This window comes from Gavia stellata, chromosome 37 (assembly GCF_030936135.1).
Source record: "Gavia stellata isolate bGavSte3 chromosome 37, bGavSte3.hap2, whole genome shotgun sequence".
In the NCBI taxonomy this organism is placed as follows: domain Eukaryota; kingdom Metazoa; phylum Chordata; class Aves; order Gaviiformes; family Gaviidae; genus Gavia; species Gavia stellata.
Window position 1 is genome coordinate 938,577 of NC_082630.1, and position 24,030 is coordinate 962,606.

Genomic DNA, 24,030 nt, shown 5'->3' on the forward strand with positions numbered 1-24,030 from the left:
AGCCCACTGCAGGATCGGGACTTCCTTGCACAGCAAGATGAACCAGTTCAGGGAGAAGACCCGGATCAGTTGTCACCATTCATGTGACTGTTTGAGGACCTGGAGGCAGTACGTCCTCCCTGTTCCAGCAAATTGCTCTCAACGCCCGCAGCCCACGTCCAGCACACCCTGTGCACCTTCTTCACTCCGAATGATGCTGTTTATTTTTCTAGCAAACATTCACGGCCCTCGCACTTCCCTCGCCCAGGGCTTTGCACCACAGCTGAATTTAGATCAGCTGCCTGCCGTGATCAATGAGTCAAACTAACCACTGCTGTCCCCCTGGACTTCCCTGCTGTCAGCCTGCTAGCTGCAAGGGATTCTCTTTGGGCCAGATGCTGATGTTTTTATTCACAGCCATTTCCTCTCCCTACAGCTTGCTGCAGGCACAGCGTAATACCCACTTCTGCTTCTGCACCTTCCAGCAGCATCTGACGTGCCTCCAGCCCAAATGAAACCTTGGGGTCTGCTCGTGCAGGCAAGTCCCCCAGAAAGCTGAGTAAAGCCCCGCACAGGTTCATGCAAGCAAGCCACCTTTTTCCTGGAAGGTAACTTGTGAAGATAAGAGGATTTGCCCCTCTCTGTGAAACAACGTGTGTCCCCAGCACTGAATCAGCTTGTATTTAGCTTCCCAGAATTGTGTCAGCATGCTCTCTGTCATCAGAAACAGCATATTTGTCATCTGCAGACGCAGAACCATTTAGTTGCTAATGGAAGCAATTTCTGCTTCCCTGATGTTCATCCAGCCACGTGCAGCCCAAGGCCCTGACAAAGCAACGCTCCTTCATGACTGCCCCAACAGAGCAGCACCCACATGAACTGAAACACCCCCAGGAATTTCCCAACTAAATTTAATTAGTGCAGAGCAACAACCCAGAATTGCTTGCTGATCTGAAGGTCTGCAGGGTCGGAGAACCATCCCTGTCTACGGAGACTACTGTGTCTGCAGCAGCATTTCCAGGCTCAGCTCCGGTCTGAACATCTCCGGTCCATCCTCTTTCACACCCCTCTGGGGTGTTGTCTGTGTGTGCATCCTGGCACTTGGTTTACCCCAGGAATGTCTAAATGAAGAGCTCTGTGTCAACCTCACCTCACCAGCATGACTTCCAAATGCAATGTGAAAGCCGGAGACACTCAAGATGTGACTCAGGAGGCTGGTTTCCTTTTCCATGCCCTCTCCACGGAGAGAAAGGCAGGCGCCTTTCAAGAACAAGCCACAGGAAAGGCGTGAGCCTGGAGCCACCCCCCCGCTCTCCACTAGTGATAGCAGGATGCTCGGGCAAGGCTTTACAAACAAGCACTGGAACAGGTCCGGGTTTAGCATTTTAGCATCAGTCACACCATTGGGGTTGTGGTCCCCTTCTGTTCCAGGAATTAAGTGTCTTTTTAGACCCACCATCCTAATGAGACGGAGTTGTCTAAGAGCAGTCATTAGAGCCAGTGTCTCAGCCAGTGGAAACAGCAGCAATTCTCTGTGTGCCCCACTTCACCCGTGCTAACGGGCTCATTTATGGCCCGAGTGAGTTGGAAGAGACTTCATAGTCTCCTCCCCTTGATTAAGTACTCCTCTTGTAAAGCAGGGTTAAGTGTTTATGAGCAGCATAGGACTTAAACTATTTCTCACATTCTACTACACTTTATGGCTTCCTGGACACAGCCAGAGGCAGCAATAAAAGCAAGGACCCTGCCAGCAGCAGAGACCACACATAGAATACTGCGCATGGACAGACACACACACTCACGCAGAGTCCCACTGGTAAATTGCTAGTGCTGTGCCCATGCTTTGGCATGGGACAAGTGACGGCCCCAAACAACCCGACACATGGGGCTCGCAGGATCCTGCAGAAACCCCTGCCAGGGAAGAGAGGGATGGGGTGTGGGAGGCCGTGATTTGCAAATAAACACCTCTCTGAATTTCAGTGACCCCAATATGTACCTAACCACTGACATTTTAAAAGGCACTACGTAACTAGTGAGTAAAAATAACTTCTTTTAGGTCTATTACCATGAGAAATGGGAAGGAACTTTATTGACTGGTAAAGAAAAATCTCATCCCTTTTGGTAGCATATGGCAACCAAGGAACAGACATTTTTTGCTACGGGTCTAGAAGCCAAACTGCACTAGCAATAACTGTGTTTTATCTTCCTGGGAATGCACAGTAAAAGATTCAGATCTTATAGCTGAACTTTGTAAAAGGCACCAGTAATCAAAAGTCAGCACGGAGTCTTACCAAACATTAATTTTAAAGCTGCTAATTTTTAAAGACCTGCTTTTGTGTATGTAATTTTTATTCCGAGATGTTTTACTTGTCTCATTTTAACAATCTGATGGTGAGATGGAGATGAAAATGGAGACAAAAATTACCCAGAGTTTCTCTTGAAGTTTGCTCAATGTGACTATCAAAAAGATGTTCTGTGCTGCATGTGCACGTCGGAGTGAGTTTTGGGGGTTTATTGATCTCAATCAAGAAAGAAAACTGTGGAAGGGATGGGAAAATTACAATAATAACTACTGTTCCCAGTGCAGTGCTCAGTTTGAATCAGGAAACCGTACATCAGTAAGAGCCCGCTCCGAAGGCCATCAGCGACTACACAAGGGCTCCCGCAGCATTGGAAGAGAAAGGGAAGGTCACAAATTGGGTTGGAGCCACTGCTTGTTGGCAAGGCTGAAATAGCCGCTACGCCTGGCCTTTCAGGATCTGTGTCTCATTTCAGCTGTGCTTTTCAAGGCATCATTCAGTTGATCAGATGTCCTAAACCTTCACAGAGAGAAGGGGTTCATCCTGCTGTCCATGCCCTACAGCCCCTCGTGACCTTATTGGGGAATGAATTCTGCCACGTTCAGCGAAAAAGAGAGTTCTCTGCAGCTGTGTAATTTAAACCTTCCCAAATGCATCTTTACTTTTATTAAGCAAGCCTTTCCTAAGACACTGCCAGAAGAGTCCAGATCTTGCATTCGTAAAGCTAAGCTATTGCTACCAATAAAAATAAATAGATTGCAATTACTAAGGAATTACATTTAGACCAAAACCGACTGAATTTATTGCCCTCTGAATGTGTGCAGCATAAAATGCAGCAATACAGAAGTTTAAGGAGAAGAGGTGGGCAAAGAAACTTCTCTTTCTTTTTAAGGATGTAGCCAGGAACAAGCCAAGCTCAAATAATAACTGAAATGTGAAGCCATTAGTGAAGAGCGCCTCTAAGTGCAGAGCTAGTGTACAGATAACAGAGCAGTTCAGCAAGCGGTACAATGCACAGAGATCAGAGACGACAACGCATTAAACGAGGACACCAGGCTGGGAAAGATCCTGTTGGAGAACTGCCTTCTGTTAAACTTTATGCTCTTGGCTTTATCCAAAATCTACCGATGCTCTTTCCGCTGACGTACCCAGGCTTTGGCTATGACGCCCTTGAAGGGTGGACAAGCCCAAAAGTACTTCCAGGGGTATATGGGTCCCTCCATTTCAGGAGGCAAAATCAACTGTCCTGGCGTAAAAGCACTCTTCCACTCTTATCACTGCATTTCTGCCTGCGGGCACGGTACTGTAACCAGCAATGTGAACCAAGCAGCAGTATGCTCCCACACAGTACAGCCCAGGCCATTTCCAGATTAATAACGCCGGCTTCTGACACTGCGTGGGTTCTTTTAATACAACGTTGCTAAAATACTGTAGAAATAATAATAAAATAAAAAAGAGCATCTAAAAGCTGGGAAATTTTAAATTACCGTTCCCAGCAGTTATCTCTGAATTTGTACTCTCTGAAAACCTCATCTGACTACTGTGGAACTATGCGGTAAATATTTCTTTAAGATGAGAATGGTTTCCTGGTTAGCAGTGGCAGTGCAACAGCTTACAAAAGCCACTCTGAAAGAGCTTCCAGTATGAAGATGTCCTTGAAAAATTAAGAACTGTCCAAAAACTGGGTATTACATCTTTTCCTATTAAGAAGCCCTCTAAAACCTCCTCTCCCTGGGCAACCGTTTCATCAGACTTCTTTTTGACATAGTAAATAGGCTTGCAGTCTTATGTAGGCACCACAACACAGCGGGGTCCCAGTCCTGGCCCTGCTCCTCCTGCTCCTGTAGTTCTCCTTTAGCTCCAGAAAAACGTCTAGCTCCCATTTGTCAAGGACTAGGGCAAAAAAGGCCACAAGGAATACAAATTAAGCACAAAAATGTGCTTTGCAACCAGCCTCTAATTTCTCCAAAAACACCTGTTCTTGCATGATTATTGTGAGTTGTATAGGAATAATCTGGGTTGTATAGGAATCTTCTGTAAGGGAACATCTGCCACTTGCAATGGGAACGCAGTGGGATGGCCTGGAAGTCCCCTACTGGCCTTCTCAAGGAGATCCTGGGGTTTTGTGGCTTTTTTGGTTTGTTTTTTTTAAGAGGGAGAGAGACTTACCTGTGTTGTGAATGTGGGTCTGTTTAGCTGATACAGAAGGCAGGTGAGAACTGTGGTTTCTGTGAAGGCAGCCTGTATTGCCGTGTGGATGCAGCTGAAGGTGATGCAGCGGTGCTTGGGTAGTCCAGTAGTCCAGTACTTTCCCTCCAATCCCCAGGGTTTTCTTCAAGGACTGTGGAGCTCTGGAACTGGAAAGGTATGACAACTTCTTCAGGTACTTAATGAAAAGTCTATGTTTGGCTTAGGCTATCCACACACCAGCTTAACCTGCTCTCCCCAGGTGCCTCAAGCCACCTTCCAACCTTGACATCTCTATAAACCCAGCTATCTCTAGCTCTCCTTGGACCAGACAGCTTGAGACCCTGTTCCCAGTACTCCCCATCGTACTGTGTTGAAGTGGGGTTTGAAGCCAGGGTCTGCAGCACCATGAACTACCTGAAAGGGGGTTGTGGTGAGGTGGGTGCTGGTCTCTTCTCCCAAGGGACAAGTGATAGGACAAGAGGAAATGGCCTCAAGTTGCACCAGGGGAGGTTTAGGCTGGATATTAGGAAAAATGTCTTTCCTGAGAGAGTGGTGAAGCACTGGAACAGGCTGCCCAGGGAGGTGGTGGAGTCACCATCACTGGAGGTCTTTAAAAGACCTGTGGATGAGGTGCTTCGGTACATGGTGGAGTTGGGAGTGTTAGGTTTAAGGTTGGACTTGATGATCTTGAAGGTCTTTTCCAACCTAAAAGATTCTCTGATTCTATGATGCTATGATCAGGATGTTCCTACAGACAAGAACCAACACACACAGCAAGTGAAAAAAGCTTGCTAGGAAGACCATGCCCCGTTGATTTAACCTGCAATGGTACTGCAGGCTCCAGATTTCCTTCCCTATGGGCTCATCTGCACCAACTCTGTCCACATTCAACCTCTCTGACTTTCCAAAGACTGTCAGAAAAACCTGTTGACCACATCCTGGCGGGTCAGGAGGACAGAAAGCATTCTTAGAGACTTGCTTGCATGGGCTTTCATGGTGTCCCCACAGCCTGTGCCTGGGAGCAGCAAGAGGGGGGCTGTTCTCTGAGGGAAGGGGAGGTGGGACCCCAGGGTGATAGCAAGACAGGGCAGTGTCCTCGCCAACCGGGGTGCAGTCCCACGGCGCCTGAACGCAGAGCATAGAGCAGACCCAGTGACATTACCCAAGGTAATGCGGCAGCCTACTGATCCCCAGACAGGTCTGTGGTGAAAAGGCAAACTGACGGTCAAGCTGGGAAGCCACATCAGCAAAGCAACACAAAGATCAGCAAGGTGCAGGGCCAGGCACAGGCATACCTACAACACAGCTCAGGCAAGGACAAGAGTCAAGGACCTGACTTTATGCAGGTCCACAGCCAAGGAGAGGAGATGCCAACGCGGCGTCTCACTGTTCTTTCTCATATCTTACTTGTTTTCCCAGTCTGGCCCCAGGTTATAGCAGCACCAGAGCACATCTGGCCACAGTGAGGCCAAACGGCCAAATCCTGCTGAGACAGGCACCACGCAGCCCCGCTGCTTCCCCTTCCATAGACCAAACCTTTCAGGCCTGTATTGCATGCGTGCCAGACATCCACACTTACCAGACACAGCATTTCTGTAACCCTTCCCTCGCTGCTCTCCAGTGACCCAGCAAGGCATGTTCAGGAGAGCTGGCCTCCTCCCAAAAATACCAGGATCTGAAGGCCACCAGATACGCCCCAATTCTTCCTCCAGCAGCGACGTCCTCTCTGCCCTGCGGATCCAACCTCCGATTTCTTCTCCAAACCAGCACGCTCCCCCATTCCTACTCACAGCTTCACGCAGATTTTCTCCAGGTTGTTTTGCAGTTGAGCTTCGTGCAGTCTGACCCTCTGTATGCAAAACTCCTTGTACGCAAAACCATCCCTGCTTCCCCTGCTCCGCCGCAGCGGAACAGCTCACACCCCTGCTCCCTGAAGGCTCAGAGCACTTGGAAAGAGGGGGAGCTGGGGAGAGCCCCTGGCTCTGACTTTCTTAGGGGAGAAAGAGCAGGCAGGAGATACAGGCATGGAAAACATTCCTCCTGCTTGCTCAGAGCACTGCTGAAGGTATTGCTTTCAGGCAGAGTTGGTCCTGCTTTGGTTTCCCAGCTGAGCACGGAGAATCACCTCTCCTCCAGCTTTTGCCCAGCAGCCAGACCGCGCGGGCAGCACTTGCTGCTTGTCTGGTCACAGCCCGCCCGATTCCAGGGTCAGGCTGGCCCCGGTGCCCGCCCAGCTCCCCCTTTCCAGGGAAAGCCCACGCCCTCCAGGTTTGTAATTCCTCCTAGCTGGAGGCAGGGTTTGCCTGGTCTCTGTATTCCTCTAGGTCCCTTTTCTTCTTGCTTGGCCCTTGCTGGTGACGGTGACCTGCAGCTCTGTACTCCCTGACCCGGGAGGGCAGGCTCGCTGCCGGTCTCCCCAGCCCCAGCGGTGATGGCTTGGCTTCGCCCCTTCCAGACGAGCTGAGTCAGCAACAGGGTTTCGTGCCATCCCGCAGCACGCACTTACTGCAGCCCAAGAGGTATCCCCGGCGTGGTCTCACATAGGCATTTGTATACCACCCACATATTGCTTGGGAGAAGGTTTTCAAGCCTAATCCGGTGTCAGGGCAATCAGCAGTTGCTGTTGGTGTGTTCACACCGTCTGCAAGTGCTAATAACAGAGCTCAGGCCTCTGCACCAGGTTTTGCGTGTGACAGGGCTGACACACAAGGCATCCCCGTAGTTTGACAGCTGGCTGCTCGATTCCCAAAAGCTCCTCATTAATAGCTGTGCTTTCCGCGTAACAAAACGAAATAAACCCGAAACAAACCCAAAACAAACCCAAAACAAAGCAAAAAGATTTCCTGTTCACACACGTGCTCAAGAGCCCTTCATGAACTCACTTTCAGTACTCGGTTGCTTCTCCCATTTGAACGGATCTACAGAAGACAGACAATAGAATAGAATCAAATAGGTGCTGGCTTACAGGTCACAGCCCCTGTAAATCAAGAGAAAGCCCTCCCAGTTACTGACTCTGCCTTTCCGGCAGGTCTGCAGAGTGTGGTCCCAGCGCTGAGGTCGGGCAGACACACCAAGCTGCTGGAGGCGATTTACTGTTTGACCCTAATTAGATCTAAAGGAAGCCCTGGGATGGAAACTGCATTTCCCTCAACAGGAGGTTCACGTTCGGCCCGGCACCGAGCGCTTTCCCGAACGATGCAGTTCCCATTCCACGCCTGGGAGTCCAGAGAGAGGGAAATGAACTCCTTCGCTTCTGACTGGATCCCAAAAGGCTCTACCCCTCTGTGCCAAGCTCTGCCTGCTACACGGTCGACAAATGTCATCTTTTATCAGCCCCAGGAGGGACCCCTGTCCACAGTGCAGAATAGGGCAGGCAGGGTCCTGGACCCTCAGCCCCGTTCAGAGCAGGAGTGCAGCTTACAGGCTCCGAGTTCAGCTCTACTCCACCTTTTACTTCTTACCCTGCTGTTTTACCAAGAAAAATATATTCACACAAGGGCGAAAAGATAAATGTTCCCAGCTCTTCAGTGACACAACTGCTTCCCTGAGTTTTCATGCAAAAGTCTTGGTTCCTTGGCTTTCTGAATGATGTCTTCCTACGAGTAAGCAGCCCTTGACAAGAGAGCATGTGTTCAAGTTAATTGACGAGGCATCTCATTAGGCAAAGCCATACACATCTTGCAGGACGAGGGTACCTGTGCAAAAGACATTTCTATTTCCACATCCGAGGTGGAGCTGGTTTTGAGAACTCCCTTTTGTCTGCAGACAAGTGCCTTGAAGCCTTAGCTTAGTGCCAACGACCAAAAACTTCCTCAAACTCTTCTCCATCTCACCTTTCTATAGGCAGTGGACGGCCGAGGTGGTATCAGCAGCCCCACAACGCTCTTTCCCAGGGAAGGATGTTAACGTCGATTCACTCCCCGCCCCGGACTCTCCAAACACCACGAGTGCAGAACCAACAGTTTCGCTATGTAAGCGAGCCATGTTTTTTTCTTTTTTCTCAAGGCAAATTTCTCTCCATAACAGCTCTGTTGTGTTGTAAGAACAAACTTTTCTCTGTTAAGCTGATTATCTGCTGTTAAGGGGAGAAAAGCTGCATGCAGGAAAATGCATGTTCTGCCTTTCAGGGGGAGTGGAAGGGCAGCGACTCCAATGGCTGTGAAAGGGCTCTTGTTGCATTGGAGAAAGATAATTAAGCCCTGATTGATTCTTCACTTTTGTTGCTATAGAACTGGCTTAACCACATTTTTCAGTGATGGATTTCAGCAGATAACACTTGTGTGGCTTTTGAGCCTCTGCCCAAAGGAACGCAGGGAGATGCAGAGCGGCTGGGAAGGGAGGGGGACCTCATTTGCTGCCCTGAGCCTGGGCACCCACATGTACCTCTCACAGGAGAGGGGCAGGGCAACGCTATCCCTCTGCCTAGGATATCGATGTAATGGACATTGCTCTGCTTGGTTTAAATTAGATTCAGGACACAACAATTTTCCACTGTCTGTGGGAGAGCACCTCCGACACCATCCTCCCAGCCCGGGGAGCATTTTGCACGTGTTGGTGTTGCCACCCGCATATGAAATCATAGCTCAGCCCCGCCTCGAATCAGCTTATGGTTGCTCCTCACGGATCTGAAGGACCAGGTGGGAACTGGCAGCGGTGGTAAAAGGGAATATAGCACAGCAGAGACAGACTGGGGCTGTCAGATCCAAGTCTCAGCAGTGCTGAGTACCTGGGTACCTGCCAGATGGAGAAGCTCCATGGAGTTGTGAACGGGATTTTTAAACACAGCTAGAGAGCACGGATTTGTCTTCCTTCATACTGGGAGACCTGCAACACACGCTGCATTGCAGACACGGGCGTACATTGCAGCACCAATATGCCTTGCTCTGTCTTGCACTTGCTTTTTCATGGCTTGTGCCAAGACTGAGCCTGAATATAGAAAACACAGTGTTCGTCTGAAAAGCAATCCTTGATGGCTGCCAGCCTGAGACAGCCTCGCACTGCAACCCCTACTTTGGCCACCTGAATGGCCTTTTAGCAGCGCTGACCCTCTGCAGCTTCCCCCCATCCTTGCCCACAGAACACCATGGCAAATAGAATCACAGAATCATGAAGGTTGGAAAAGACCTTCAAGATCATCAAGTCCAACCATCAACCCAACACCACCATGCCTACTAAACCATGTCCCAAAGCGCCACGTCTTCGTGGCGTGAAATAATTTCAATGCATCCAAAGCCATGAGGTCAATTTTCCCTGCAAAAGAGAAGTGATCATCTTATTTTAAAAGATGCAGAGCGAGCGCAGCACATGCTGCCTTTGGTGAACCCCTCTGCCCTAAGAGCAATCATTTCTGCCAAGCATGTTTTTGAGTGGGGCATACGGCAGAGCACAGGGACCCCGCGTTTCAACATCACTTCCCAACGCCCTGTTCTGAAACCAGAGCACAGCATTTGCTGTGCTCTTGTCAAAAGCATCTGCCCTGCCTAGAGAGAATTATTAAATACGAGGGTGAGCAGTAAGGATGCCAGCAGATGGAAAGTGAGTGCAAACAGAGTGGGGAATTCAGCAGAGGCCTGGACAAAGGACTAACCAGTCCTGAGTCCCCAAAATATGCTGCATCGTTTCCACAGGTCCAGTGCAGGCTGGGTGAATATGTGGTGGATTCACTTGCCAGACATCTAGGAAGAGAAATACCAAATTATCGGAAGCCACCCTTGCGCCATATCCTTAGAGGACAAGAACGGGCTTTCAGAGCCTCTCTCAGCCACTGCCTTAACACCGGTTTTAGGGGCAAGACACAATGAATCTGCATTTGCGCTTATGTGCATTCCCATGCAGATGCACCTGGATGCAAAATCTGAGCAGACCGCATTTCCCCTTTTTCTCCAGCGTTACCCACCCTGTTGAGCTCACGTATCATCACGCAACCTTCCCCTTCGCAGGGGAACAGTGGCCAGCTTCCTCCAGGGTGAGGCGAGGGGAGAAAAAGCAGCTATAATCAGCAGCTGGAATCAGCAGCTGCCAGCATTCACATCAGTGAACTAGATAGAGACTTGCTAACTACTAATTGCCCGCCGTGGTAGCTGGTGTCTAACGGAAAGAGTTCACAAGTTTATGTGGTGGGTGTTCTCCATGGACCTCTTCCACACTAGACCCTAGTCCACGGCAGGGACCACCAGCACTCCCGAAACACAAGCAAATAGCAACATTAAGTGTCTGCCTAACCTATGGCTCTGCCCAGGCACTTTCCACTGTGGTAAGAAAAAGACCTATTGAACTAGGTGGGTCTCCTTCAAACAGGCCCCCAGCTCGCAGTCACCTCTCAAGGCTTAATTCATTTGCTAAGAGGTTTGCAGGGGCTTGCACAGTCTTCTGACTACACTCAGCACCACGCTGCGGGGGTAACAGAGGGGAGCGAGAAGCCGCTGCAGGTGGACGGTCATTTGAGAAAGCAAGGTGCCACAGGGGCAAGAGCTAAACTGATAGTGCTTCATCATTACCCATCTTATGGTCTTGCCAAGAGGCTCTATCACAAAGTAGGATCCATCCGGTGCCAGGTGCTGTACACAGTCCTGCCCAGAGACGGCCATTAGCAAAACAAGCAAAATACAGAAAAGGTCAGTGGGGGAAACGGAGGCAGGGAACATCTGCACGGTCACCACCATCTCCTGATCAGTAGTTCCCAGTGACAATGTGGTCCCCAAATAGGATTGAGAACAAGCTGATTAACTGTGTTTGAAATACTTGCAGGGTAGCTTAGGAGAACGATAATCCTCCCCTCCAGGCTGTGCTCCAGGAGAAGGTTCAGGGCTAAAGCGACCTTTGGTCTGGGCATCTGTACATCATGTTCCTGTTAGAAACGGAGGATCTGTTCTTACTGAGGTAATCAGGCTCCAGTTGATTTTACATTCAAGCAGCAAACCTTGGATGCTGCAGTGGGAACAGAAGCAGGATGTTAGTGAAACGTGTGGCTCCTTTCTCATTGCAGCAGTTGTAGGAGCAGGCTTGCCCTGGAAGCGAACTACTTCAAAGCTTCAGATGGATAAGGAGGGGATGGGAGGTTTGTTCATCTCAAAATGAATAGAACAGCCCCAAGGTAAAATATGGAGGCGTCTTTACATACACCCATCTCTTATAAATGTCCCAAAGTGCAATCTGCAGGCAATCTCTGAACACGAGCTGACAGTGCCACTGGCAGATAGACTAAATAATCACAGAATCACCGAATCACTAAGGTTGGAAAAGACCTGTAAGATCATCAAGTCCAACCACCAACCCAACACCACCACGCCCACAAAACCATGTCCCGCAGTGCCACGTCCACATGTTCCTTGAACACCTCCAGGGATGGTGACTCCACCACTTCCCTGGGCAGCCTCTTCACCACTCTCTCAGGAAAAGCATTTTTCCTAATATCCAGCCTGAACCTCCCCTGGAGCAACTTGTGGCCATTTCCTCTCGTTCTATCGCTGGTTACACGGGAGAAGAGACCAGCACCCACCTCACCACAACCCCCTTCCAGGTAATTGCAGAGGATGATAACGTCTCCCCTCAGCCTCAGTTGTGCTCCCCCTCCCTTCAGTCCAGCCATTCATTTGGGTCTTCTCTTCTCTTCTCTAGAAATGTATGGTAAACAGATTATCCTCAAATCTTCCAGCCCACTTTCATATTTGATTGAAATTCATCAGTTCAAAAGTTATTGCCAGTAGAAAAACAGATGCAACTGCATGAGCCTTGTTCCCTTTGAAAAATCAGAGCAACTCCTGCAGTGGAGACACAGGTGGGGTGTTGGTGAGCTACAGAGCACCTGGCAGAAGAGACAAGGGAGCGTAAAGAGACAAATTCCCCGGGTGAGAGCAACCCACCAGTGTCAAACCCCAATTTCTCCTCTACGTCCTATTGCTGCCAAGTGCCCAGACCCATAATCCTGACTGTGGCCACCACTGCTGACTCAATCCTACATAGGGACATGTGCTCTGAACCACTTTCCTCCTTCCCTTGTGCCTGACCAAACTGGTTCAGCCACATGCCTGCTTATCATATCAGTATCCTCTGGCTTGCCCAGGTGACCCTGTATTTAAAGGCTGCTGCTAGATGAGCTGCTGGGTTTTCCACTTAGGAAAGACAGGCTGGCGAGGTGTTTCTGCCATGGGAAGGCAGAGGAGCAGCTGGGTCCTCACCTGAATTCTTTATCCTGGTCCTTCTTCCTTGGACTGTCCTTTCTCTGTGCCTTGATGTATTTCAGCATCTGCAAAGTGCAGGTCTCCAGCGTGGAAGAAGACATCATGCCCACCTCTTTCACCTTTAAGGCTTAAAGTCCACTGTTGCCACTCTGCCAAAGTAACACACATTTTCCCATGTACTAGTCTACCAAAAACTGAAATGTGGTGATTTCTGTCTTCCAGCTGAGAGCCAAAAAAGCGTCCTCCTGCTCAGATCCTTCATTAAAGCAAACCCAACTAAATTAGCTGCCCTGGGGATCAGGTGAAGGCCTGGAAAATGTAAAAAAAAGATTAAAGGGGAAAAAACCCCAACTATTGACACTGGTAAATGTGTCCTAATTAGAACTTTTGAAAGCGCAGCTCAAACACACTCCAGTCATCCTCCAAGCCCCTGCAAAAGTTAATGGGATGCGTTTTTTTTACAGTCCCCCATTGATCCGTGAAGTGCAAAGAGGGAGTCAGAACTGCAAATGAAAACTTGTGGGTGCAGGGCTAGACGCTGATTGCATTTCGAGGAGTGTCATTCCAACATGACCCCTTGCAGACCCCGCTGGCTTTATTCCAGGAAGCCACGGTGGCAACTACTGGGTTGTGCTGTGTGGCCAAAGGTGTGCCTTGAATGACAGAAGCAAAATGTCATGCTGAGAAAGCACACCTCATGCACCAAACATCGCGAAAATCAAACTTCAGGTACTGTGGTTTTGCTCCGTCAATGGAAAAGGAGGAGATATTATCCATAAATCAAAGGGGTAATTAAAAGGGGGGGGGGGTATTTTAATCAAAAAAATCCCCCCACAGTTGCCCACTGTTTCCAAGCCTCTAATAACCCAGTCCAGCAGTGGGAGAATGAACAGACTCTGCAAGCTTCCTTGCAGAAAAGAGAGCGGACTTGGTCTCCCACAACTGGCAATAAACATCCCCTACCCACGCAACAACAAACACGAGGGTTCTTTAGGCGTGCAAGTCTTTTAAGATCTATTTAACCCAGCTTAATGCAGAAAGATCACAAGCTTGATTTAGGCTGGGTCAGGGCTGGCTATTTGCTTAAAGTAAATGCTCTGTTTACCCTGGGATAATCAGCAAGCCTTTCCTTGCCCCTTTACTCTCATCCCCTCCCTGCTCAGGATTTCTGCTTGCGCAGGAACAGCGACATAGTGGGGAAATTTAGAGAGAGGAAACCACCCCGCGGAGTTCCCCACGCGCCTTGTGCTGGTCTGGAGGAGGTGGTCTACACGTGCGTTCCAGGGAAAGTTGGGGAAATTCCCACCAGTGACCCCGAGGGAGCTTCAACATGAAGAGGATCTGCATCATGTTCCTGGCTCGGACATCAGACATCACGCTGCTCCACTCCTGCTGCAGGATTTGGGGAACAGAGGAGTGTCCCAGGAGATGGCACCTGGTTGGAATGAGACATGACAAAGGGACAACAGTCCCAATCTCCAGTCACAGGTTACTTCACGGCACAAAAATTCCCAAAGAAAAATAACAAGTATTTGCATATTGCAGGCTTGGAGGAGTTTGCCATTGTTTGTCAGTTATTGGGGGGGTGAGTTTTTTGGTGGGGTTTTTGGTTTCTTTTTTTTTTTTTACACAATAGTACCTAGTGCTATTAACACTAGTGCTTATTAGTGAGCACTCTGGTACTTCCTAGGAGGAGAGAACTGGAGAAACTTCCTCAGCACAGCCATAAAAGGATCATTAGGAAAAGGAAAAGTTGATTTGGAAGAGCTGTAAATGAGCAATTTTATGGAATGAAAGGGAGAGGGAAGAAGGCAGGAAAAATGTGTCCTCTGCAGACACACGCTGCTTTTTTTAAGTCGCTGTTTGGCGTTATAAACCCTGTTAACAGCGGAACAGTGCTCTTCAGGAAAGGGCAGGTCCTACAGCACGTCCTGAGCGCCCCAGGACAAAGTCCGTGGCAGCACAGATGCCACCACAGCGGGACAGCAGAAGGCAGAGCAAGGCAGGTTTGCATCAGACCACGGGCGCGGGTGCCCTGGCAGCCAGAGCACACTCCCCTCTGCCCCGGGCCACCAGCCATCAGCCAGCCCAGAGCTGATCTGTCAAAGCCACCGGCAACCTCCTAGGCCAGAAGAGAGCCCAGGGCATTGCTAGTTTTGGATGAGGCTGACGCAGGACCGCTGCCCCTGGGGTCTGTCCCTACTCCGCTGGGGACAACTCTGCTCTGCGTGGGGTTTGCACTTGCCTTTGGCTTCTGTGCAGAGGAAGGGGCTCCACACAAGGGCACCCCAATCTCCCCAGCACTCAGGTCAGAGGTAACGCAGCAGCGGCTGCTTGGGATGCTCTGTGGGTGCCTGGACCAGGCAAGCTTGGGCTCCGGCACGGTGAATTACCTTCTGGTGCCCACCAGTGCCAACAGCTAAGGAAGGTGGCCTTGCACAGGGCCGGGTGGGAGGAGGGCTGTGGGTGCTGGAGCTGGATCTCACCACCCTCTCTGCCTTTGTTAGTCATGGTCCCCCTCACACCAAACCCTCTCAGAGGGCTGCTAGTGGTGTCCCAAAGTGCTCATTTTAAGCCAGGAAAGAATCTACGCTCTAGAAAGATCCCCTCAAATCCCTGAGCAGACCCTCACGTTGGGCCCCTTTCGACTCGACGCAAATCAAAAGGCTGTGAGCTCACCAGGAAGCAGAGAGAGGAGGGATGGAGGTCCCACAGGAAGCCTGAACCCCTTTCTGGTGCATCATTTGTTCAGTCTGGAGAAGAGGAGGCTGAGGGGAGACCTTATCACTCCCTGCAATTACCTGAAAGGGGGTTGTGGTGAGGTGGGTGCTGGTCTCTTCTCCCAAGGGACAAGTGATAGGACAAGAGGAAATGGCCTCAAGCTGCACCAAGGGAGGTTAGATTGGATATTAGGAAAAACTTCTTCACGGAAAGGGTTGTCAGACACTGGAACAGGCTGCCCAGGGAGGTGGTGGAGTCCCCATCCCTGGAGGTGTTCAAGGAACGTGTGGATGTGGCACTGCGGGACATGGTTTAGTGGGCATGGTGGGGTTGGGGTGATGGTTGGACTTGATGATCTTACAGGTCTTTTCCAACCTTAGTGATTCTGTGATATGGCATGGTGACAAAAAGTCTCTTGCAACACACAGGAGATGTGTTGGGATCCAGTGACGATGGTCCCGACCAAGCCCTCCGTTGGATGTTGCAGGAGGACTCAACTATAGACTTACAAAGACAGTCCCCCAGAGTCTCTCAGTGAGGTAGAGCTATAAAGCACGATTCTGGAGGAGAAAGGGAGGGCTGAAGATACTGAATTCAGCCATGCAGAGGAGTAAGTCCCTGCCTGTGCCACAGCTGAGGGACAGGTCACTGTGTGAGCTCAAAAAAAAGAAAAGGGCAGGGGGGGCAAAAAAACCCCCAATATAGCCCCTCTCATTCTCTCTCAACCTTTTCCACAGGCTTTGGGGTGATTCAGAAGCTCTGTGCAAGTAGGACTGATGATAAATGTGATGCACCATGCTTGCCCCATTCCTTCTCGGTGGGACGTTTCAACAGAGGGTTTACCTAATCCCTTCCTACAAGGAAACACTAAGATTATTTTCCTCCAGCTTCTTACACACTACCTACACTGGCCTACATTGGGACTTTCGTCCAGGCAGTAAGGTGTCTTTGCTCAGAAAGGAGCACAGCGCATTGCTGGGGCAAGCGAAAGGCAACCACCATCTTCCCGCTGACCTGAAACAAATGCACACACGCAGTCCACCACAGCCAGCCCTTCAGGGAGACTTCACTTCATCTCCCAGTCTCCTGAACGCAGCAGCTGGTGATTTCAGGTGCATCGCAAGGTCTGCCAACCAACTCCTTTCCCCAGACTTGTAAGCGCCTCAGCATGGACCACCTGGAGATGACCTCTCGGGAAACCAAGCACTGACCCTGGGGAATCCAACCCCAGAGCTGAAAAGCTCTGCACGCTACAGAGCGCCAAACCGCCCGTCTCCTCGTGTTTCTTTTGCTCTCTGGAGAGCACCTAGAGAAAACATCGCCTCCTCTGAGCCTAACGCAGCCCTTTCCTGTTGTCAAAACACCTTTTGTAAATGTGGGGCACGGTGTTCTCCTCTGCCACCCAAACCAAAATCCTCTTCCTACTGGCTCTGCTCCACACAGCCCCTTCGGGCAGGTACCCCTAAAACTTCCTCGTCTCCCTCACCCAAACCCCACATCTCCACGTCAGGGGAAGCAAGACACGGGGCCCATCTTCTCTGTCAGGCTTCTCCCTGCACAGAACCCATACACAAGTCAAGAACTACATCCCCAGGGCTCGCTGCCCATTTCTTATGGTTTAAATTTCCCCATGAATCCTAAAGCATATGACTGTCACTCTCCTCACCCCCACACCACTTCCCGGTGTTACATCACCCGTATCTGCCCATGCTTCTGCACAACCCCTGAGGATCACGAAGCAGAAGTCCCTCTCCGATGGAGGACTGGTGCTGCTCTCACCAAGCCGGAGCTTTGTGGTGGTGCTTTGAGGTGTGTGGTCATCAGCAGGAGGCAAGGTCTGCATCAGAGCTGTGATGATTCAGGGGGTTTTAGGGTGATTTTTTTCTTTCCTCCCAGCCAATAAAAGCACTCAAAGAGGCACATCTTCCCCTGCAGGAAGCAGAGCGGTTGCTCCTCTCGCGGGCGGGCTCCTCTTCTGAAGTGGTGGAGATGGCAGTGAACTTCACCTGCAGCTTCGCCGCACTTTGCTGTTTAGCACTCTGGGGCTTCACCAGGACTTCAGCTGGTAAGAGCAGAAAATAATTTCTGATTTCCTTGTGCTTTAGGTCCTGTGAGTGCCGCTTTCTAATGCACTGGTAAATAACAGCCCTTCTCCAACCGCTGCCCGTGCTGGCTCAGCACTGCAGGGTTCATGCTGCAGCTGAAAATCCAACTGCTTAAAAGACTTTCTCCTCTTGCAGCGAACCATGTTATCCAGGGACATCGTCTAAGGATTTTAAAGTCAACTTTTGGTTTTAACTTATTTGTCAGTGTTTAAACTCTGCACGACCTTGATTATTAAATCTAAGGACTGGGGGTAACAATTTGACTGCTAAGTACAGATGGGCACTTGAGTGCCGATTAGCTGACTTTAATGAAACATTGCTCCGTATCGTTTCTTTCTTTGCTGAGCAAGGGAACTCTCTTGATTGCAGCTGGCCTTAAATCTTTAGAATGGGAGCTGCAGACAGGAGTGTTTTCGCTCTGAAGGTTTTAGCTCTACTTCAGTTTTACTTTGACCCCCATGCACAGAAAGTACTAATGCACTCAGGGATGGTGTTTGGTTAGCCAGTAGCTTTTTGTTTCGGCTGTGGTTTCCTTTGGGGGTTGCAGAGGCATGCAGGAACTCTGCTGCATCTTAAACGTAAAGATAAAGCCTAGCCTTGCTCCTAGTAATGGGGAGGAGGTTTTGAAAGCACCCCATGAAAAAGAAAAAGCAACCTATTGCAATCTGCTTATTTGCTTCACTGCAGGCTGGAAGAGAGCATCCACAGGATTGCTCTCTCATACTGCAAGAACAGGGCCCCCCAACTATTCCTCGATGAGGAAAGCACAAGAGAGGGCCTCTTAATACAACATTTAACTCATCTCTGCAAGAACAGCACTCTCTTGCTTAATAACGGCCAGTTGCCTGTTAACTCAGAGCAAGAAAAGAGTCTGCCCTACTAGGATCCAACAGAAGGAAGGGTAGGAGGGCCAGATTTTTCCCTTGTCTCTGCACATTTCCAAACCCAGAAGCAAGGATGGGATCTGAAATACAAATGGTCTGGCCCTAAGCATCTCCCTGTAGAGCAGTACTTGGCCAGGTCACGCAGTGCCTCTGCTCCCGCCCAGGCCTGGACGACGAGCGTGTCACCGATACTGGTATGCCTAGAGCCTTGCACTCTTATCTGACCCTCCGGGCTATTCTGCTTTGCTCCTGGAGTGAGGCCATCACCTTGCACACATTCAACTTTTTAAGGTAATGGCCCTCAAGGGCCAAGCTAGGGAAGAAGCTGTTCGGAAAGGTTGCGGTGAAGAAAATCAGACCTACAGGCGCCTCACACCAGAGAGTATCTGGGTTTTGGAAATACAGTGGTGCAACCTATTCCAAACAGCAAAAGTGATTTCAGACCGTTGTGTGCGCCGTGCAGTGACCACCTTGAACAAGAATCAAAGCGCATCAAGAAAAACAAGTCCTAGCCTCGAGGAATCTGGGTCACCGGAGGAAAACAAGGGGTAGAGTTCTCCCACAAGAGCTCAGTAGATTTTATACCTGCCTTGCTCTGGTGTGAGTCATTCTCAACACCAAGTTATAACAGGTGAAGGAGGTGAAATGCCTGGTACCCCTTGGTGAAAGCTGGGGCAAAAATAGACTAGCCTACCATCTGTCTACAACACACGGTCTGTTACCAGCCTGCTACCTGTCTACAACACATGGTCCAGCTCGCCACACTGTGAGCCTGCCTCTCCAGGTGTTGCATTTCAGAGGCCTTGCCACATGTGACACCGCTGGATCTACCAGGCACTGGAGTCAGGAACAAAGGCACTTGGGACTCTGCCTCTTGCTTTGAGGAACACATTTCATAGTTTTCTTCCCATAGACGCAGCATGACTTCAGCCAGCCTCACTCATCCTGCCACCCCACGCCTACAAAAAGACGTCACCATGACTCAAGAGGTCTTGAGGGCTATTAAGCTGCAAAGGGACTTTTTGCTAAGATTGAAAAAGCCTACGATTATCTCCTCCTACTGCAAAGGACAGTATCTGCTGTCAATATCCCCACCACTGCCACATCTGACTTTCCAACAGGCATAAGAGCACAGGTTCAAGCAAGGTCCTGGAGAGCAGCCAGATGAGCCCAAGCCAGTGACCTGGCAGCCTGTCTCACTTGCTGGGTGAGCTCAGGAAGACACTTGTTCCTACAAGCTATTGAGTTGGTATCGATGGCACAGGAAAAAGCATGGCAACCCTGAGGAAGAGGACAGCTGGCCTTATGGGCAAGGCCCAAAGCAAGGCCCTGCTCTGCCCCAAGCTTCCTTTCTGACTTCATGGCCCTCTTGAATCACCTGTGGGTCCCACCACCTTTACCTCCAGGCAGAGCCCCTGTTTCAGGACAAGAGGACAAAGAGATGCTTGCTTTGGAAAGTCTTACCCATGAGCTGACTGCTGGGTAAGATGTGCTGCCTGAGAAATACTTTCAGTCCCAGGCTGCATGGTCATGAGTCTCCCTGACTCTTGAATCCCACCCTTGCTGCAGTGGGAAAATATCATCCCATAGAGAATAGTCTCGGGACCTACAAGTGGGTTCTGGGCTGTAACGTGAAAAAAATGCTGCCAGGTTGCTCAGCGCTGGCTGCACACCCAGTCCCAACATAGATCAGAGACGTGGGACAGGAAAGCTTGTCACCTCCACGCCAGACGCAAAGCCACGTGAAGAACATCCGCTCCTCTCAGACCTGGGTCTCCCAGCTCCCACCTGCAAGAAAACATGGGGGTCATTAAGGCAGCTGGTGTATCAGCCAGGAAGAGATGTGAATTTGGGCATCCTTGGGTTGAGGAGGGACGTGGAACTGAGCTTCTCCTTTGCAGGTCAACACTCTAACCCCTGAGCAGTGTTACAAGGGGGTGCAGCCATTACCACCTGCGGGGGAGGATGCGATAGTGTAACTGTGACATGCGTAAGCAACCCAAAAGCTGAATTTTTGCAGCCCCCTGTGCCGCCGATGGCGTGTAATGCTGGGGTTTGGGCTTTTTTAAAATAGACTCTGGGTCACCAGGTTGCCCCTCCCTCTTCTACTTCGGAGTTTCTCAGTAGAAACTTGCTTAAATACACAGTCTATGCTCTGGGCTTGGCCATTAGTGAGAGAGCTAGCTGTGAAAAGAAGCTGGAGGTGATAAAATGTTTGACTTTGGCAGCAAATTTATCTCTATCTCTATAAAAGCTCTCTATGCACGTTTGTGTGTGCGCACACACATAGCACGAAATCCCGGTGCCACCTCCTGCACTGGCAGGTCTTGGCATCAGCAGTGGCTGCACGGCAGCTTGCGGAGGTTGAGGATTTCTTCCTCTTGTTTGTATTTTGGAAGGGGGAGACTGGAGGGGAAGGCAAGTGTAAAGGGGAGGAAATACTGGTTAATACCAGTAAGCTCTGAGCTCCTTTTAGATTATTGAAAAAACAAGCAGGGCATGAGGAAATTAGCTACACAACCAGGTAAGACCATACAGTGATAAGGGCTGTGTGGAAAGAAGTGCTCAGATTTGAAAGCTCATGGGGGTGCCCCCCTCCTCCCCCCAAATCCCCATTTCCTACACACCTTGCTCCTCCACTTCATGGCTGTGATAATAACTTGGTCCTTGGCATTTGGGTCAGGGCAACAGCACTTCAGCACCCAAAGCAGCCGGTTGTCCAGGGCAGTGGGGAGCTAGTTCAAGTTCTGCCCCAGGCCCTTCCCTGCCCAGCTGGAGAACAGGGACACCCTCTCCTTTGTCAGCATGTAGAGGGAGGGCATCATCCCCCCACCTTTATCACCACCTAAATCCTCCTAAAATAAAAACCTCAAGATGCCATCAAAGAATCAAGGCGGGGTGGGAAAGACTTATGTCTGCAAATTAAACCTGGCGTGCCGACTAAGAGCAGCAGGGCTCTGCCAGCCAGTGTTTAGTAAGTTATCAAAATTATACTGTACTCTGAGCAACATGATCTAACTTTATAACTAGATTCAAAGTTGGGCCTTCTGTGAGCCACGAGTCGTACCAGAGACGTTCTAAATAATATTCATGATACCCTGGCTTCTTCTAAGTCACTTTGAGCTCTGCTACCCCTTCTAGCAGCATCTCTTTCTGTCATTTCATTCCACAGGATTTTTTCACCATTCCAAACATACAAAGGAAAATTACTTTGTAATGGATGTGAGCAGAGTCCTTCTGAAGCACAAGTGCATGGGACAAGTAAGAAGGTTTAGCATTGTTTCAGAGGGCTGAAGCTCCCATCGTTTCAGGCACCTGATGTGTTTTGTGCTCATGTTTTTTGTTGTTTCAGCTACATATGTACCACCACCTCATTCGACCATGAAACCCGGCTTCCCTGTCCCGATGAACACCGACAACCCTGGTGTTCGCAAGGCCGCTCGCTTTGGGGTTTACAGATACAACAACAGTTCCAACGACCTCTTTCTGTTTAAGGAATCACAAATAAACAAAGCCATGGTACAGGTAAGAAGAGCGCAGACCTCTGGTGGTCCTCCAAACCATTTACCAATTGACCCTCCTACAGAGCACCCAAGACATTGGAGCCCTGATCCTCCTCAGGAGTGCTTTGTGTGCCTAAAGATCAGTAGCACATGTTCCTCTATCCCCTTCAACTGCTCCACAGGAGGGCTCCCCTCCACCCCGCCCCAGTAATTGAACATAACACACTTCTATCCACACCACCACACACAATTCACAGATGTAGCATTTGATTCCTAGCCAAAATGTTGGCATCCCTTTCCCCTTGCCCTTACTTCAAAGGAGGAAACAACTTTCTCTAGATTGTCAGAGGGCTGAAATACATGCTCCACGTGGAAATTGGACGCACTGTGTGTGAGAAGAGGGAGCACTCCAGCCTGGACAGCTGTCAATTCCAGAGGAAAAAAACCCTGCAACAGGTATGTGTCCAATTCCTTTGGGGTACCCCGTGACTGCAGGTGATTCTTGGCCATCTCTAGCTGTGTGGTCACCTTCAGAGCAGCTCTGCCGTGTCCCCACAGATGTACAAGCCTCCTCTGTGCAGAGCCAGCTGGGGTGAGGCAGGGTTATTGGTATAAGCAGCATAGTACCTCTCACGCATCCAAGGAGCTGAAGCAGACACAGCCATATGGCCCATATTCCTGCATAAATGAGTGAAATTGTGCAGAAATAGAGTACGTGCTAAATAGAGAGATTTCCTGGGCGGGGGAAATCCTTACAGGGGCTTTCCCACCACGATATGATTACTTAGCACACAGTGCTTTTCCCAGGACAAAGGGGGCAGACAAAAAGATGCTGTTCTCTCCTAGCCTATCATGGCCAACAATGCTGAAAACAACCAGCAGCCACCTGAACTTCGTCACCAATTCCCCTTTTATTTGCAGATGCTGAGATGCTATTTTGAGGTCTGGATAACGCCTTGGTTACATAAAGCGTATGTCCCTGTTGCTCTCTGTCACTGACTCACCTTTCCCCATGAGAGCCTGACTTGCAGGGGATCTACCACCACGAGTTTTTCCTTGCCTGGATTGTTGAGGCCAAAACTGAAGTGGGGAACGGCTGTACAGAATCGCCACAGAGCTTTTCTCTCAAAGCACATGGTTGTTTTTCTCCCTTGGAAAGATGCTCAAAATCTGAGTGACAAAGAGAAGACCTGCCTTGACTGAATTTATTGCTATCCAGTTGTGTATCTGCTTTTCCAAAACTAAACTGCAGATGAGAGCATGTTGTCATTCATTCAGTAGAGAGCCATCCACCCCCTGGCTGAATTTCCAAGCAGCGTGAACACACCCAGGAAGCTCTGTTGGACTTGCTTTATTCAGGGATGAATCTTCACGCATCCATGATGTAAGCAAGTCTAAACCACAGCACATGTGACTACAACACTGAGTAAAGCTTTACAATACTGAGGAAAGCTTTACAACAATGGGATAGTTTACCTGGGGATACACACACAAAAAATAAAGTCTTAAGAGTCTCCAGTGCTAGAGAAAAGGTTAGACATATCTGTCAGGAATGCATGAGGTAGAGTTGTTCTTTCTTCAAGACAAGAGTATGGATAAGGTTGTCTTGAAACACACTCACAGCCCAGAAGTTACACAGTCTAACTAGTGCTTCTACTTTAATCAAAAGCTAATCTATACCATGAAAGGGCATGATTGCAAATGCCAAGACGAATAAACCCGATCATAGTCCCAAGGCATATTTTTACTGAGGTTAAACAATGTAGTTTCATGCAGGTTAATATAAGACATTCAATCTCTGGCTGACCACAGCTTATATTCAAGTTTAGTAGAATGATGGTCTTCTCTAGGTGGGCGTCTACCATTCTTTCAGTCTTCACTCTTCATGCATGGGCAGATTATTGCTTACACTGGACTAAGGCCCTTATTTGGAAGGATTTGGGTAACTGCTCCCTTAAAACAGCAATAAAGTCTGGGCCCACGTTCAGTCATACACAGACCAGCACTTATAAATGGATAGGGCCCTGACCTAAGCTATGAAGAACACTTTCTTTCCACAAACATCCCTTTTCTTCTGATAATTGTTGCCTTTCTGCAGCAATATTGCAACTCTTATTAGCAGTGACACCCGCACTTTCAGCCTTTATAACAACCATTCAGTCAAGAAA

At 49.5% G+C, this 24,030-nt stretch overlaps 1 protein-coding gene across 1 annotated transcript; it reads left to right on the plus strand.

Moving 5' to 3' along the window:
* Positions 1–17,359: 17,359 nt before the first annotated feature.
* On the plus strand, positions 17,360–22,861 carry CST7 (cystatin F). Its single transcript, XM_009812980.2, has 4 exons — positions 17,360–17,435; positions 21,712–21,884; positions 22,202–22,318; positions 22,784–22,861. The coding sequence occupies exons 1-4, from the start codon at positions 17,360–17,362 to the stop codon at positions 22,859–22,861; spliced, it is 444 nt and encodes a 147-aa protein (XP_009811282.1).
* Positions 22,862–24,030: the final 1,169 nt, after the last annotated feature.